At 49.3% G+C, this 17,381-nt stretch overlaps 2 protein-coding genes across 6 annotated transcripts in view; one reads left to right on the forward strand and one right to left on the reverse strand.

Moving 5' to 3' along the window:
• The window catches only part of ZNF609 (zinc finger protein 609), a 221,803-nt gene that overhangs the window by 200,236 nt on the left and 4,186 nt on the right, over nucleotides 1–17,381 (forward strand). For 3 of the 5 annotated variants that reach the window (XM_073877171.1, XM_025883878.2, XM_025883880.2), the window contains 5 exons: nucleotides 874–1,240; nucleotides 2,664–2,839; nucleotides 3,076–3,292; nucleotides 3,787–3,865; nucleotides 4,161–8,467. In XM_073877171.1, coding sequence (XP_073733272.1) covers nucleotides 874–1,240; nucleotides 2,664–2,839; nucleotides 3,076–3,292; nucleotides 3,787–3,860 — 834 coding nt within the window. In that variant the 3' untranslated portion in view covers nucleotides 3,861–3,865; nucleotides 4,161–8,467. Of the gene's footprint in view, nucleotides 1–873; nucleotides 1,241–2,663; nucleotides 2,840–3,075; nucleotides 3,293–3,786; nucleotides 3,866–4,160; nucleotides 8,468–17,381 lie in introns of those variants that run through there. The other 2 variants (XR_012373661.1, XM_025883879.2) reach the window with 2 other exon arrangements.
• Nucleotides 9,817–15,613, reverse strand: OAZ2 (ornithine decarboxylase antizyme 2). Its single transcript, XM_073877468.1, is given in 6 exon segments — nucleotides 9,817–11,079; nucleotides 11,333–11,418; nucleotides 12,225–12,400; nucleotides 13,655–13,735; nucleotides 13,737–13,812; nucleotides 15,567–15,613. Coding segments are annotated over 6 exon segments (597 nt in total). The 3' UTR covers nucleotides 9,817–10,948.

Consider the following 17,381-nt stretch of genomic DNA (forward strand, 5'->3'; position numbering starts at 1 on the left):
AGGCGCCCCATGTCTGTGTTTTTAAAAAGCACATTTACATCAGTAAAAGTTGTTTTTCCCATTTGACAGGAGAGGCCCAGGTAAGTTAGCTTGATTTGTCTAGGGTAACTTGCAACTTCATTAGCAGAGCCAGGATTAGAACCCAGGTTATCTCAATTCCTAGTCCAGTGTTTCTTCCACTGTTTGGTTCCTATGGAGTGAGTTCATGGTGATCTCTCCATTTCCTAGAGGGAGTTACTACTCAGACTGAGTTACTTTCTAAAAGATTTTATAGTGGGGACCCTGGCTGGCTCGGTCAGTGGAGCATGCAGCTCTTGATCTCAGGGTTGTAAGTTCAAACCCCACATTGGGTGTAGAGATTACTTAAAAATAAAATCTTAATTTTTTTTTTTTTATAGGTAGAGTTAGAACTAAGAACTTGGTCTCACATCATGCTCTGCTCATGGGACTTAGAAAGTCTTCCCTTACTTCTTGGTTATCACCGTTAGACCTCCCTTCTCTGAGCTGTGCAGCACTCATGACTCTCTGCCCCTGAGCTTGCTCTTAAGAGGTGAAACAACCTAAAATTCCTTGGAAAGGGAGCAGCTTCTTTTATTCAAAGACTCCTTTCCCCAGAATGCATATTCTCCTAGAGAAGACCCACTGGTGGATTTTCCTTTTCCTTCCCCACATCTTGTTTCCTCTTGGGCAGGGAGGGAGCAGGCTTTTTAAACAGGAGGCCCAGAGTTCATTCTAATTGAGGATCAACAGAGGCCAAGATTATACCCTGCCCGAGTGCCTAGTATTACCTGCTGTGGTGTTTCTACTGTGACCTTGGGCTGGACATCTCTCTCTTATCTGTACAACACTCAGTGCTCGTTCTGTGATTTTTAGGAAGCAGAGCCCCGGATGTGGACGTATGTCTATCCTGCCAAGTACTCGGACATTAAGTCAGAGGATGAGCGGTGGAAAGAGGAGCGGGACCGCAAATTGAAGGAAGAAAGGAGTCGGAGTAAGGACTCTGTGTCCAAGGAGGATGGGAAGGAAAGCACAAGTAGTGACTGCAAGCTGCCCACATCTGAGGAATCCCGCCTCGGGAGCAAGGAGCCCCGACCAAGTGTCCATGTGCCTGTGTCCTCCCCCCTCACCCAGCACCAGTCCTACATCCCTTACATGCACGGCTACTCCTACAGCCAGTCCTATGACCCCAACCACCCGAGCTACCGGGGCATGCCTGCTGTGATGATGCAGAACTACCCAGGTATGGCCCTCACCTTCCCCCTTGGGCTCCATTAACCGGGAAGGGAAATGAAGCACAGATTTCAGAGCCAGAGTTTTCTTGCGCAGCTCTCAGGCTTATTGAGGCGCGGATAGATGACTGCCCTGTTTTGAATGTGACATTCTGTGAGCGGTCAGTGTAGCCCCGAGCTCCTTGAAGGACCCCTGACTACAGTGTGTGGGACCCCCTCTCCCTCACTTACTCCAGCTAGTCTTGCCTCTGTAGTCGGTTTTCCTGGATGACTGAAGGCAAAACTCTCTCTTTACCACTGCCATCTTCCCTCAGCTGGGATTTTTTTGAACACATACTCGACATTTTGCAATGGGTTAGGCACTTTGGGGAATACAAAAGAAACAGAGAAGGCTAGTTCCCTCTTAAGGAGCTTACAACTTAGTTGTAGCAGGAGAGACACATGGAACAAATACAGTTCAAACCAGGACAATGCATGTATTCATTTACAAGATCATGTTCAGCTGGAAGGTTGGAAGACAGTGGGACAGGGGAAGAGCTGTTTGAAATCAGAGTGGAGGAAAGTCCAGTAGAAAACTCGTTCAGCTTGGGAAAGATAAGCTCTTGACACTGGCATCTATGAATTCTTGGGGAGGGGTACAAAGTAGGGGCATAAGTGTTTTTTAACTTGTTACAAGACAGTGTTCCTGTTCAACTGCAGTCACTGGTTTCTGTTGTCCAGAGAGCCACGTGGGATGCTTCTGGGGCAGAAGAGCACTCCTTTCACCCCTCAGAGCTCCCACCTCCCTATCGGAGAACAGTCTAGTCTTGATAGCCTGGTCGAACATTGTAAGGCAAATTCTAAATAGCACAAGTAAGCTTTTCAAAGAGATAGGAAATTGTCTCACCCTGTGGTGTTCCTTTCTCCCCATCCTTCCATATAAAAATAACACTTCCCTTGACGAGTGCCTGCTGTGGGCCAGACACTGCACCGTACTCGGTGATTTATGTACATTATCTCAATTAATCTTCCTTATGGAATAGTATTAGTACCTTCCTTTTGGTGGGAAAGAAACTAAAGCTCGCAAGGGTTGTTAATTTGCTCAAGGCTACCCTGCTGGTAAGTCTTGAGAAGTAGATTTGAACCCAAGGTCATCTGACTCCAAATCCTCTCACCTCTCCAAGGTGAATCTCTGAGGCTGTGGCTCTAGAGAAGTTGATTCCCCAGAAGTTGAGGGCCATGTCCCTAATATCCCTTAGCTAGTTGCACCTCTAGCACTCAGTTAAAGAAAGGACAAACTAATAGTTTCGACCTGAAGACACCATGGTGGTTCGGTCTCCGTTCAGTCTCCGTCTGTGCCTAGAAAAGCTGATGCCCACCTAACCAAGCTCACTAAAACAGAGTTTCTTCCACTTCTCTCACCTCTTTTGACTGCTTTATTTCTCCTTCCCCCAGGTTCTTACCTACCTTCCAGCTACTCTTTCTCCCCATATGGCAGCAAGGTCTCAGGGGGTGAAGATGCCGACAAGGCACGAGCCAGCCCCAGCGTCAGTTGTAAATCCAGCTCAGAGTCCAAAGCTCTGGACATCCTACAGCAGCATGCCAGTCACTACAAGAGCAAGTCTCCCACGGTAAGTGGCACTGGCTGCTACGAAAACCCAGATCCAGGGTCTGGAACCAGAAGGTGGGCAGGCAAGTTCAGGTCTAAACTACAGTGAGGCCTGAGTTGGCATTGGCTTCACCAGGCATCTCCACAATTCTTAGGTGCCCCACGTTTGTAAAGAGTCATAATGTGGACCTGGAGCATCTTGCTATCGTGTGTGTGTGTGTGTCTCACGATAGTGCTTTTGTGTCTGCTTTTTTCCAGATAACTGATAAAACGTCTCAGGAGAGAGATCGGGGAGGTTGTGGGGTGGTTGGGGGCGGTGGCAGCTGTGGCAGCGTCGGGGGGGCAGGAGGGGGTGAGAGGAGTGTAGACCGGCCCCGCACCTCCCCTTCTCAGCGCCTGATGTCCACACACCACCACCACCACCATCTGGGGTACTCGTTGCTCCCGGCACAGTACAACTTACCCTACGCAGCAGGTAAGCCTCCTTCCCCAGCTCTCCTTTTTGACTTCATCCCAGTAGCATAGTAGCATTGCCCACAGCAAGGGACCCCCAGCAAGAATCCTTTTTTTTTTTTTTTCTTGTTGAGCTTCTACTCTGTCCAGGATCTTAACCCCCTGCAGACAGTCATTAAAGCATATGCCACTTATTTCCTCCCCTGGAGCTTAGGGATTCTCAAAGTGCTCTGGAGAATTGGCTTTGATATTCAGAAGAATAAGGACCACGTATTCCCATAGCCAAAGAGAAACAAGCAGCTGAAAAATAGGGCCTTGCTATGTATACTATCCACAGCCACTATATCTGGCCAAGTATCAGATTTTTTTTTTTCTCTCAGCACCCCAAAACTCAGTGGAGCCAGGAATTTAAGGAGACACTCCTCCCTCCCATGAGCCACCAAGCTGATAAAGAGAAAGTGTTTAATCAGAGGGTTCTGAGAGGGTTACACTGAACATGTCCTCCTCCTCACTCAGGGCTTTCTTCTACGGCCATTGTTGCCAGCCAGCAAGGCTCAACTCCCTCACTCTACCCACCCCCACGGAGGTGAGAATGGTAAGTCACTTTTCAATTTGGGACAACACATAGAGCAGGGATGGTTGATTGCTGCATCACAGAACCCCTGTGGAGACTGGATGAGGGAAAGCTGTGTGGGGTCAGTGGTCTGGAAATGGTGGAACCCTGGCCAAGCCTCTTGTATGGGTCTCCCAGTCTCCGGTTCAACTGCGTCCATGTGACAAGAGCTGTCCTACGCTGGCCTCCCCTGCAGTTCGTTTTGTCGGAGCGCCACCTGGTGGTTGTTATACCCGCAGGCTGAGTGCCTGGTTCTCTGTCCGTGTTTCCCTTGCAGAACACCAAGTGCCCGGATAAAGTCAGCTTCACGGGCCCGGACTGGCTCACCCAAGGAGGTGCTGGAGGTGCCATGTAAACATCAGTTAAATGGTGTTGATCATCCTGTTTGCCGTTCCTACCATGACCGAAGGCAGACCCTTGGCCATCTCACCTCCACCAGATCCCCGGACTCCCTGACCCACCCTCTTCCTCAGGAGCTGGAGAGCTGGTACTTAGCAAAAATATTTATTCTCTGGCCACAGTCGTGACTGTCGTGGCCCCTGTGGAGATGAAGGCATGGGGAGCAACCAGGGGAACATGGCCTCAGCCCAGAGAAGTCACTGCTCTGTTCCCCAAGACCCTGGCCTGCTGCCGGAGCAGTGCCAACACCTGTCACCCTTGCCCCCAGGGAGGGACTCCCAAGCACTGGGTAAGGTCTGAGGACAGCACAGCAGCCGTACCCCTCTCACCGTCATTACCACAACCACCAGATTCCTGCATCTCCCCAGCAGTTTGGGCCCTGGGAACTGGCAGCATGTGGAGGAATTAGAATCTCAGGAAAGAAATTGGGGGCTGTTTTCTCTGTACTTGTGAAAACAAGGTCTTCAGACATGAAGACTACTCCCCTCCCGCGTGAGCACATATACATGCTCAGAGCCTAGCCTGGAAAGGAAGACCAAGGCATTTGTCCCACCGTGGCCTTGGGCTGCCCGTCAGGCAGAGAGCCAGCGTCCCAACACCAGCACAGGGCTCCCCGGGGACACTGGGAGTAAGCTGGAGCTGGAGCATGAATGGAGTGTTGTGAAGTAGAACCTGCATCCCCACTAAGTCCTGCTGCTTCTTAGCCCCCAACTCCTTGCCCTTGTCTCTTTCCTCCTGACCCCTTGCTGCCTTTCCCAGGGGGATCCCCATGCTGATCGCTCCTTTTCTTTTCCACTGCTTGGCTCTTAAGACTCAGGCAGGTAAAATAGTATGCCCCCCAACATGGGGAGCTTTGGAGTCTGCCAGGTAACCTTAGGGCAAGGCCCAGGAGGCGGGCCCTGGGAGCACCCAGCAGTTTTTAGAGATGTCCTGTCCATTCAGCCAGCTGAGTATCCTCCTCATTTAGGGCCACAAATATAGACAGCCCAATTGTTCTGTATACAAGTACATGATTTTATACAGCTCAATCTATAACCCCCTGTGTGCCAATATAAGCTGTGTTTCTTTGTAACACACGTTTTTGTTTTAGGGGCCACTGGCCATGGGAAGATAGGTGTTCCGTAGACCCTGGGATAACACATCCAAGCCATTATTCCTCAGAACCCCCGAGTGTACTCAGTGGAGCTGTGCAATGAGGCAGCAGACATTTCTCTGCTCTCCTTAGAAATGCAGCCTACCAGTCCAGCTTCAGGCTCTTTGCCCTGGGAAAGTGACGATGATTTGCTAGCTTTATTGGAGTCACTTATTCCCCAAGGTATGGGGAGCTTTAGCTCTTATTTTGCTTTTGAGGTAGCGTCCCTTTGTTCTCCTTGGCTATCTTTCCTTGACTTTCTGGATTGAGAAAGACTGACACACACCAGCTTAGGCTCGAGAAGGGTATTTGTGACCAGAGTGCCAAAGTGACCGTTTAAGAGCAAGGACTCGGCTCTGACCTGGTTTGGGGCATGGAGGTGGCGGATAGTAAGCACAATGCCCAGCAGAGGCTGCTCTCCAAGAACCCTGGACCCCTACTCTGAATGGCTTGGGGTCATTTGCCCAAGAGGAGCCTCTCTGATCTATACACCTTCCCTCTGGGTTTTCATGTCATTGTTATTCGAGTTCTGAGCCCTCTCCCCAAAACCCGCTGTTTTAGACCACTTAGCAGGCCCCCAAGCAGCCTCCCTTGCCCACATCATTCCCTCTGCCTCCTGCGACCCCAGACTTCCCATTCCATGGAAGTAGTTGGTTTGGACGCCTTCACCCCCGCCTAACCTGAGTCACCCCCACCAGGGGGATGACTGAGTTTCAGCCTGATGATGCCCTGCCAGGCTCCTGTGGGGTGGAGCCGAGGGCCCATCTCTGTTCCTGTTTGTTTTTAAATATTGTTGTGTGTTTTGTATCTGTGGCGCTGGCTCACAGCGTGCTCTGTACATACTGTAAAGAAGCCTTTGGAGTAATTTTCTTTCCCGTTGGGCAGGCCTGGCCCCACATTCCTGCCCTTTCCACTTTGTTCTGTGACACAGAGAAGAGGAACTTCTGTATTAGCAGGGCAGTCTTGGGTTCTGCAGAAGGGGACAGCTTTTTCTTTTCCTTAAAAACCATTTGGCTCTCTGCTCCTTACACCCAAGTCTCTGTAGAAGAGTAGGCGCTGAGCTGCCCAGAGGAGCAGGTGAAAGCAGCAAGGGCGGACTAGCACTGCCTCTGCCCGGTCCCTGCTCCTCACCCGGCCCTGTCTTCCCTCCCTGAAACAACACGAAGCAGCGGCCGGTCCTCGCCCAATGCCGAGGGAACGATCGGCTCTCCACCCCCTGCCGCCCTGTATGGGGAGGCGGCCCCCGGGTGGGGGGTACCCATCTCAGAGAGATGAGAGCCTCCCCAAGGGTCCCACCCCATGGGCAAAGGCTGGCAAAGTGTGCTGCTAAGGGCCACGACCCCCGGACCAAGGCTCACTGTGAGCCACCCCTGCCCAGGCCTCTTCCAAGAACTCGCTCGTTGGGGCTCCACACGAGAAGCTAGAGGGCAGGAGCCTCACCCCCAGCCAGGACGGCCAAGGCTTGGAGAGCTGCTCTTTAGGGCTCACATCTGCCTCTTCATCCCCCCCTCCCCTGCCTGTACGTGTACGTATACGTGTACGTGTATGAAGCTCCCTTCTCTTACCTCATCCCCTCCACGTGTCCCCAGGTCGAAAGACCACATGCAGAAGGGTTAACAGGGCACCCCATGAAATGAAACGGTGATTCTTGAATCTTCTCTCCAGGCTCCAAGGCGAGGGTGAGAGGATGTGGCTTGGGGGTTGGGAGGGGGAGACTATAGAAGGGCTAGAGTTATTGTACACGGGCTTTGAGGTCACCCACGTCGCTTATTATACTATGTACCCTGTCACCATCCCAGTGTCTACTCTCCTGCCCCTGTGATTCAACTGGGCAGCTAGTTGGCCCCATAATTCCGGGCCTTTGTCATTTGTTTTACTACTAGGGCATCCCAGGAAGCTTTCCAATGATCCTCTGCCATGGGCCCCTCCTGGGATCAAGCCCCTCCCAGGCCCCGCCCCCCAGCCCCTCTTGCCCCAGCCCACCCGCTTGCCTTGGTGCTCAGCCCCCCCCCATTGGGAGCAGGTTGGGGCGAGCTGGAGGCCCGGGCTGGAGGGGCAGTGTTGCTGTTCATAGCTTTTGTTCCATTGGCGTTGCTCTGTTGGATTTAATTTCAGTCTTCCTGATTCTTCCCTTCTGTAAAGTGTACATTACCAAGTTCCTTGTTTTTTATATATATATATATAAATATATATATATACAAACTGTACTCTTTTTGCCTTTGTACATTCAGGCAAGAAGAGAAAATAAATCTTTTTAAGAGACAATCACAAATCTGTGAGGGCTGCTGGTTATTTCTCCTGGAGTTTGCTGCTGAGCTGCCTCCTCCTCCCTCCCCACTTTTCTGTTTTCCCTCAGCTTTCCTGATTTTCCTGGTCCTGCTCCATAAGCGTCCTCAACTCCACCTTCCCTGGCTGATGGCCAACTGCTGAATCCAGTGTCCAGACTACCTGCCCTGCAGTGTTCTCCGGCTTGGCCACTGGCTTAGCCAGGGGCTTAATCCCGTGCCCTGGCCTCTCCTGTCTTCCCCCTTAGATCCCATTCACCAAAGTGGCTTTGGACCCCTCGGTACCTGGGACCTGTCTCCCGGAGGCCCCGGCCTTGGACACTCAGTTGTGAAACTATGCACCTAGGAGCTCTCCACTTGAGAGTTTTGCACTATTTAAACCCCCCTGGGAGTTAGAACAGATGGTTTTTAGGAATGAGTGCAAAACTGTCTCCTAACACTCCCCTCCCAGATTCCAGCCTCCGGAGTGCTCTGATCCAGAGCCCAGAGAATCATTCCTAGCTGGTAGACTCCTATGGCTACCCCATCAGAATAAGGGCTAAGGGTTTAGGAGTCAAGAGCATTTGGTCAGAATTTTAAAGGGTGGTACATTCTGACACACAGCCCAACCAAACCATTGTTCTGTCTCTTGAACTTTATCTTTTTCCTCTGATCTCCTGCTCCCCCTTTTTTCCCCTTTCTCTACTTCCTTTTAATTGGCTTTGAAATTGAAGTATATTTTTAAATTATTTGTTGTATTTATTAAATAAAGTTTGTAATATCCCTGTTCTTAAATTTAGACTTAGTTTGCCTTTCACATATCCTCCCTATCCATCAACCCCTCAAAATATACCTTCTAAGTTATTTTTTTAATTGGAGTGCAACTTTTGGGTACCAGATTTCTTTCCTGCCAGCAGTCTTATCTGGCAAAATTTTTTTTTTTGAAAGGGTTTCCAATTTTCTGCCCTTCTACCTCTAGCTGTATTGAAGGGGATCTACCAACAGATGGCGGCAGAACCTCAGGCGTGTTTCCTGTCCCCTCTGCTTGTTTGAAAGACTAGTAAAGGACTGCATTTTGTCTTGGTTCTTTATCCCAGTCTTGTAGATTCTCTCTTGAGTTTACCATGATCCTAAACTGCCTGCATTAACTTGGCCATTGTCCACATTCACTGGACCTCTACTGCAGGTGTCTCACAGTAGTGACCATTTTCCAGTCCCTGCCTTCATGCTGCCTCTAGGGGTTAGCTCCTCAGTGGAGGACATCTTCGAGTCCTTCCTGTTCCAGCTTAACGTCTAGGCACATTCTAATACTGTGCAAGCTGTACATGTTACAGTCACTTTTAAAAACCTGGCCCGCTGTGACAGGTCCAAGGTTAGTAACATGGCGTGGTGTGAAAACTCAAGCTCCACATAGGACACTGTGAAAATGGGCCAAAGACTCAGAAAAACTTAGGATAGCCACAGCTATTGATTATTCCAAAGTAGATCATTCCAAAGCTGTAGGAAGAACCACCTGCCCAGCACTTGGGAAAACAGAAGCAAAAGGGAAAAAAATGCTATTGTAAGCATTTAATTAACAAATTAAAAAGAATTTAAGGGGCTATCTGGAGTTCAAGCCCCATGTTGGGTGTGGAGCCTCGTTTAGGGGGGGAAAAAAAAAAAGAATTCTAGCTCCCTACAGTGCCCCTGAAAACTTACCAGTCGGGCTGGTGGTGCAAGGAGAATGGCAGCCACACACACCGTCCTAGGGAAGGTGTAGGCTGCTTCCTTCAAACACCTCCAAGAATGAGAATGTCAGGCAGCTCCATGCAAAAGTCAGAACTCAGTTTCAGGACCCAGCCTTCTACACAAAAGGAAACACTGAGAACAGCTTGGATCCTGGGTAGAGCCTCTTATTTTGGATGAAGCTGATGTGTACATACCTCTCTTAGCGGGTACTGGCAGTTTGTCCCAGACTCCTAGCAACCGTGTTTTGCAGTGTAATGTGGCCCCAGAGGCTTCAGCCGGTTTATCTGTCCTGATGCACTGCAGCTTTTTTCCTGAGAAGCATTTATCACACCCCTGCTATGTTAGGCTCTAGACTCAAAAGAGTAGTGGTAGAAAGCCGGTCCTGGTACAGGAATGAAAAATAGACCAACCACAACTTTAAATCAGTTTATTGACACAGTAACACAACACACTTGCCTCCCTGACACCCCCACCCCCCTCTCACCCAATCTAGATCTCTCCCCCTTCCTCCCCCCTTAGAACAAGCTGTTCAGTGAAAACAGAAAAGGGCAGGCCACTTCCATACCCTCAGTCCCACCCCTAAGCCCTGTGGGGCAGGGGCTCAGACACTACTCAGAACCTGTTGAGAGAGAGAGAGAGGAGGGGCAGTCAGCACTATACTCAGCCAGGCAGAGGCATCCAGTCCCTAAGAGCAGATTCCCACACGATCCCCAGGCCCTGAGTTGCTATTCCTCTTCCTCTCCGCTCTTTGTGACCCTGGAAAGGAGACACCTTGGGGCCTGGGCCTGCAGCCAGGAGCAAGAACTGGCTGTGATTTGAGAATTGGGGAGTTTGGCTAGTGTTTTAAGGCCCAGGCACCCCAAAGAAAGCCCTGGTGGTGGGAGTGAACTTCAATGCCCCCATTTAAAATGCACTGATAACATTAAACAGATTAAGCCAGCTTAACCAAATGCCAGAATAACACTAAGCTGTAAAGGAGGAGGGGGCCAGACCTGGTTTCTCCAGGCCAGACACAAATGCACACACAGGAGTCCAGGTGGAGTGTCAAAAAACAAGGACAGCCCAGGGGCCAAAAAGCCTATACTCAGGAGTCCCTGGGTTGAAAGGAAGCAAGGAAAGAAAATACACAAGTCTTAAAAACCAAAAAAGAAAGCCCAACAGCAGGGGAACCTGAGCCTGACAGTGCTGCCCCCCAGCCCTCCAGGCCTTGCCCCTGGACCCAGACAGTCCCTCCCCCTCTAGGCAATGTCCTCCCCTAGGCTAGACAGAGCACATCACACAGCGCAGTTTAAAAAGCTTCTAATGCCAGTTCATAAACATCTTCATTTACTATTGGTGATTACATGTGAATAATATGTTTACACTGTTCTTTAGGGAAAACAATTTCAACAAGTCAACCCCGAGAACACAACAGGCAACCCTCACCCTGAGCCCCTCAGCGTCCTTCCCTAGACAGCAAGGAGCCCCTTCCTCTGCCCCAGGGCTGCCCAACTTCCCCTCTTCCCCCACTGCGGCTCTTGGGCAAAGCATCCTCTATGACCATTAGTCCTCGTCGGACAAGCTCTGGTCCAGGGGGTAAACCATGAACATCACATCTGGCCGAGAGGGAACACAGGGGTGGCCTGGACGCACAATCTCAAAGCCCAAGAAGCTGAAGGTCTTCAGGAGTGGAGCTGCAGAAGAGTGTAAAAAGGATTCTGATAAACACAAGGGTAGGCTCCAATCAAGGGAAAACAAAAAACCAAGATGGAATAAATAAGCTCGAGGCCTTTACTAAAGACCCTTCAGGCACTCCCCCCTCTTGTGATTTCCCAGGGTTTATATGGCAAATTCAAGAGCCCTACTTCACGGAACACAGAGCCCCCTTTCCCCCCACTACTTCCCCACTGTCTGGGCAGTAGGTCTCAGGCTACTTTGATTCCTCACCTCTGTCTTCCCGGCCCTTCCTGAAGCAGATGAAGACGTAGTTCACTTTCATCTTCTCCTCAGCAAACTCTAGCAGTGCTAACAATCTGCCAGAAGCAAAGAAAACAACTCAGGCCTACCACCACCTCTCTAGACTTTCCACCCACCCAACCCTCCCTCAAAAAAGCCTTCTCTGAGGCTTACAGCCAGCAATATAAATAGGGAACCTCCAAGGAGAGGTTTCCTATTTCAAGAGCCTGGAGTTCAGAAAAAAGCCACAATCTCAAGAGAAAAATGTTACTGTATTCTCTCTTCCTGGAATAAGGGTTCTTCATCTGAAATTAATACTAACCAACTTCACTAATGCAGTTCACAAGATAGTATGGGGCCTAGGAAGAGAACCTGGTTTTTCAGTGGTCTTCCAAAGTTGCCAAGTTTGAGAACCACAGCCACTGGGACACTCTCTGGGCCCTAACACTGCCTAAAAGGATTTCCTCAAGAGAAAAGAGCAACTCAAGAGAACTCCGTCTTTAGGACTGTTTCTTACACACCTGGCTGTCTTGGAGGGCCTTGCCCAATCCAATGAAATCCCACTGTAGCTCAGAGCTTCCTGCCCTTTTGAACTGCATCACTGTTTGGTGGCTGAAGGGGGATTTGATGTCTGCTGAGAAGAGTGAACCATGGGGCAATTAAATGACAGTGATTTGGTTAATGTGATAATGATCTCCTTTAATTATAACCTACCGCAGGCCTGTTTTACTGGCTAAAAATAACCTGTTACGAACTGGTATCTGCTTGGGAAACCTAGAGCTAGGGAAGAAGGCAGACTCTCTGTTCATCTGTTGGCCCCAACAAGCATATGCCCTTCTCTGGAATGGGCCCTCCTTCCCCTTCCCCAGCACCTGCTCCTTACCCTTCTTTGCTCCCATCAGCTAATAATCCATCTGGGATTTCTACAAACAGGCTCTGGCTGGACAGGACTGCATCCCAGGAAGAGACTTTCACCTCGGTGACCTCATACTGGAAGTGGACAATGTGAGGTTTTCCATCGTTCACAGGGAGGTCCTGGGTCACAGTGAGCTTCTCGTCCTGGGAGGAAATCAGGTCAGAGGACCAGGTCACTGCTGCCCTGGCCACATCACAGGCTCCCTAACCTAGATGGTCCCGGGAGTCCTCTTGGGCCAATCTCAGGGTAGTATGGGATGAAGGACACACTGAAAATGCAGAGCCGTGTGCTGGCTAAATGGAGCCATTCATCACTCGTCAGGCACAAAGACAAGCTGATGACAGCTACAAGTCAGCATAACGGGAAGGGAAGTATTTACGAAGTGTCCACTAGATGCCAAGCACTGTGTAAGGTGCTTTCCCATTTTTCAAGCCACCAGAAGCATCTGAGGTAGTTATTAATACCCCCGTTTTAAATCTGAGATGCTAGGGGCTCAGAACAATTAAGCAACAGACCCGAATCTCCATAGCTAGTAAATGGTAGAGTTGATATTCAAACAAGGTCTCCCTGACTCTAAACCCATGTGTGTCCCCCGAACACCAAGCTCTTTCCCTTCTCTCTCTGAAAGAGAAACATTAGAAACAACGAGAATACATGTGAGGGCCTAGCTGGGGCCCAGCTCAACCAAAGCCTGCTTCCAGGTAGACTACAAGTCCATGTTGTCTCCCCTGTGCACAACCTCAAGAGGCCAGAACTCAGCCACCCTGCCACCCTTCAGTGCCAATCTTGGGGAGAAGCTAAGCCAACTTTTGGGCCTCAATCACAGGAGATTAAAGGGCAGCAAAGGACTGGCTGCCCCAGCCCAGATCATTCTTAGGGCAGATGGCCAGCATTCCCTAAAGCTCCTAGGATGTACCCTATGCTGCCAGAATGACACCTGATGGAGATGCAAAGCCCCTTCTCCTGTCCCCCCACCCCCACACTACCCGGCCCACCCCCAATCAGGCCAGTAAGGGATAGAAAATCAGAATGCCTGATAGTTGTGGAAAACTGCTCCTCCTGGCCCTTGGTATTTCTCAAGAGAAACTGAGGAATCACACCAAAGAGAGTTCTTGCACCCCTCCCATTCATCTGAGTCCTTCCCACTCAGGACCCTGAACGGGCACTGAAGTACTGACCACCAAGCTAAGAAGATGGCAGTGTTGGCTTGCTGCCGATCTCCTCCTAGCACTTCCCAAAACCACAGAGCAGCCTCATTTGAAAGAGTCCTGCCCAATTCCCCTACCGGCCTGGCCTAAGAGAAGACTCAAGAAGGCAATTACTACCCCTTAAGCAGCAGCTGAGTGGAATCTTCCGACAGCTCTGCTCCAAGCCTTCCACCCCAGAGTCCTCCTTACCTTATATATTAGAGCTGAGAGAGAAGGATCCCTGCCGCCCCCTCGCCCACCGGGGATCTTCGACAGTGGGTGAGGGGCATCAGGAGCACCACAGAGGCCCCGGAACAATGTGCCTGCAGCACTGGAGCTGGGGACAGTTACTCAAAGGCAAAATACTACTGCAAAAGAGAAGTTGAGACAGTAAACACCAAGACTTACAAATTTAACACATCCCACTCCAACCTCTGCCCTGGCTCTCCCGAGACAAGTGTTCTAAAGCTACACCACTGCCCCCCCAATCCTTTCAGCTTCCAGATCTACTTCTGTGCTCTTCAAGCGCACCCACCACCCTGCAGAAAGCAGAGGGAGCCCAGCTGGACATATCTGACCCGAGGAACACCTGCTCGACATCAAACAAATCTGTGTGACACTGGCAAGCCCTGAGAGGAACCAGATGCTGGCGTGCCTTCAAGGCCTTAAGCACCCTGCCCCCCAGCCCTCTTCCTTACTCTAACAGCACATCAACAACCTCTGTGGCAATCTCAAAACCTACACGGTCACTTCTGGCTGGAGAGGTATATGGGCCTCAAAAGAGATCACATGGGCTGGGTACCATGTCCTTGAGGAACTCCCACGGCCACTCTTCCAATGATGGCTTCCTCCCCAATCTAAACAAAAGACCTAAACAAGAAATCAATAACCCAAATCTCTTCAGGGTCAAGAACTGAATTAAATCCAGGGATCTGGCTCTCAGAGAAGAGGTGCACTACAGTACAGAGTATAATGGTCTGAGTTTGTCCCTGGTATGCCACCAAATGTTGGGCTTCCTTGCTAGAATCTGACCTGGGCACGGGAGTTTAGGTAATACTGATGTGATCAGAATGGACACTGAGGCGCTTGTTTATCAGGGAGAAGGAATAATTGCTAAGAACTGAGTAAGGAAGCCAATAAGCAGATGGATTATAGAGGGTGAGAGGCTCCTGAAGGAACTCCCTGTCACCTCCAGGTGTGTGCCCTTACTGCCACCATGATATTCAGGTGGACCCACCAGGGCTCCAAATCTGCTCCACTGCCTTCTTTGAACCTGATTTAGTGGTTCCTTAGGCTGAGCTGTAGCTCACTTCACAGGCCAACAGCAAGTGAAGCAGGGAAAGAAGTAGTGGTGCACATGCACCACGAGTCGGCAATAGGTCTGTCCCATGACCCCACCACCCCAGCCTCCAGGCAGCTGGAATGCGATGGATAAGGTACGGGAGGACACTGCAGGGTTGTGCTAGAGCCAGCTCACACGACTGTGCCCATATCTTCCCAACTGTGTGTTTAATGACATCACATTGGTAGCTTACACAGGCCACAGGGGGAAAATTTACACCACAGAAATCAGCAAATGACATAAATCACGGCTTTTTTTTTTTTCCTGAAAGCCAGTTGTAGTAAGATGCAAGGCACCATTCTTCACACATTTTGCTTTATGTGGCATGGCATGCCAGATTTGAGTTCTTCACTTGGGCTCACAGTGATAAAACTGAACTCACATCTAACATGGCAATGGTACAATAACCAAAGGGGCATCCAACTAAGATCCTCAGTATGAAGAGACCTGTGTGAGCATTCCAGCTGAGACAGGAAGTCCAAACCCATCAATGCTCTAGCTTGGCTCCTCTTTCTCTCAAGGATTTCAACCAGGGGCCTGAAATTACACTTAGAAATTTCATTGCAGGGCGCCTGGGTGGCTCAGTCAGTTAAGCATCCGACTTTTGATTTCAGCTTAGGTCATGATCTCAGGGTCCTGAGCTCAAGCCCCGTGTTGGGTTCCACGCTCAGAGGCGAGTCTGCCCAAGATTCTCTCCCTCTGCCCCGCCCATGGCTCACGCTCATGCACACACACTCTCTCAAATAAATAAAATAAATCCTTAAAAAAAAAAAATCTCACTGGGAGATGGGAGTTCCCAGGGCAGTGTCGGTGGGCTGGCACAGCATCGATACCTGCGGGTAAAAAACACATGCACCACCTCCTGCCTCCTCTGGAAGGCCTCAGGCCATCCTCATCTCCCCCGCTCTTAGCCTCACCAACACAAACCAGCAGAAGGGGCATGACTGATGACTCTGTTGTTTTCAAGGAGGAATTTATTTTCTACTAGGGACAATAAACTATTATCATCCCCCCGTTCCAGTGTGTTAAGGGACAGAATAATAGTGTCTGGGCCAGAAACAATTAAGACAAGGCGGGCTTCCATAAGCAAAGGTGTATATACACCCCCCCCACACACACACACACGGTATGGTTCTGTTCCCATTCCCTAGTGACAACTATGAGCCTCCGTTGAGGTTCTTGCAAACACCAGGAATGCTGGGCCACTGAAGAAACCTGGCTTGCAATGTATTGGTCAGTGGAGCTACCCAAGAACTAGGCAGACTTCTCCTCTGGGGTAGACGGATGAGATATAGCCCTTGTATACCAGAATTGCATGGGTTCACAAAACCACCAGATCCCCAAGGCCCTTGCAGTTTAGAATTCTAGTGCTAACCTCAGACTCCTACTTCCAAGGAAATTATTCTTCCCTAGTCTTTGGATGAAAGCTACCTTCCACCTGATGGGCATTCCAACCACCATCTTCATTCTGAGCTAATTTTTACTTGCAAATAGCAGAAGCAATGGGGCCAACCTACTGGAAAAATCAGAGTAAGGTGGATTTTCCTTCTTTTAGATCCAGAATCTCCTTTGTCTGCCTAGAAATAATCCCTAGGGCCTGGCCCCGTGTCCAGCACTAACCTATGTGCTCACTCCTCTTGAAGTAAGTGCAAGAAGTTTATTCCATGGTAACAAATCATTTATTTCCCTACTCTTATACACAAGGATCCTGGAAACTCCTCCTCCTCCTCCCAACAAAGTCTGCACAAGAGCAAGTGTGTGAGTGAGAGTGGAAGGGTGTTTTGGGTCCCACCCTAGGATCCATTTCCAGTTCCCTAAGAGAAACAGCTAGGGTTTAGGATAAACTCAGTAGACTGGAGATCCCAATCAACAATTATCTTCATCGTCCATCATAATGGATCTGCTTTTCATTATTTGCTGTGAATGGCAAATTGCTTCTCTTTCAAAAAACCTGTCATTTCTGAAGTGAGGACAGGGAGATGGGTACATATGTGGTGGTTAAAGAAATTAAGGGGCATGAACAGTAATCAGGCAAGGAAAATAAATACAAGGCACCTTGGCACTATTTGTAGATGACATGCTACTATATAAACCTCAACAGCTCCACCAAAAACCTATGAGGAGAAATCAATTTTGTAAGGTTGTAGAATACAAAATCAATTTATAAAAATCTGTTACATTTATATACACTAACAACAAACTACCAGAAGGAGAAATTAAGAAAACAATCCCATTTACAATTCCATTATAAAAAAAAATAAAGAATACTTAGGACTACATTGAACCAAGGAAGTAAAAAAAACCGGTACTCTGGAAACTGTAAGACACTGATGAAAGAAACTAAAGATACAAATGCAAAGATATGCCATGACACGAACGGGAAGACTACTGTTACGTCCACACCACCCAAAGCAATCTAAAGACTTCAGTGCAATCCCTATCAAAATACCAATGGCATCTTTCACAGAACTAGAACAAATAATCCTGAAGTTTGTATGGTGCCACAAAAGAGCCCAAATAGCCAAAGCAATCTTGAGAAACATCAAAGCTGAAGGTATCACCCTCTCGGATTTTAAAGTATACTACAAAGTTAAA

The sequence above is a fragment of the Callorhinus ursinus genome, unplaced genomic scaffold, assembly GCF_003265705.2.
Source record: "Callorhinus ursinus isolate GAN/ISIS: 27379988/994484 unplaced genomic scaffold, GSC_fseal_2.0 scaffold25, whole genome shotgun sequence".
In the NCBI taxonomy this organism is placed as follows: Eukaryota; Metazoa; Chordata; class Mammalia; order Carnivora; family Otariidae; genus Callorhinus; species Callorhinus ursinus.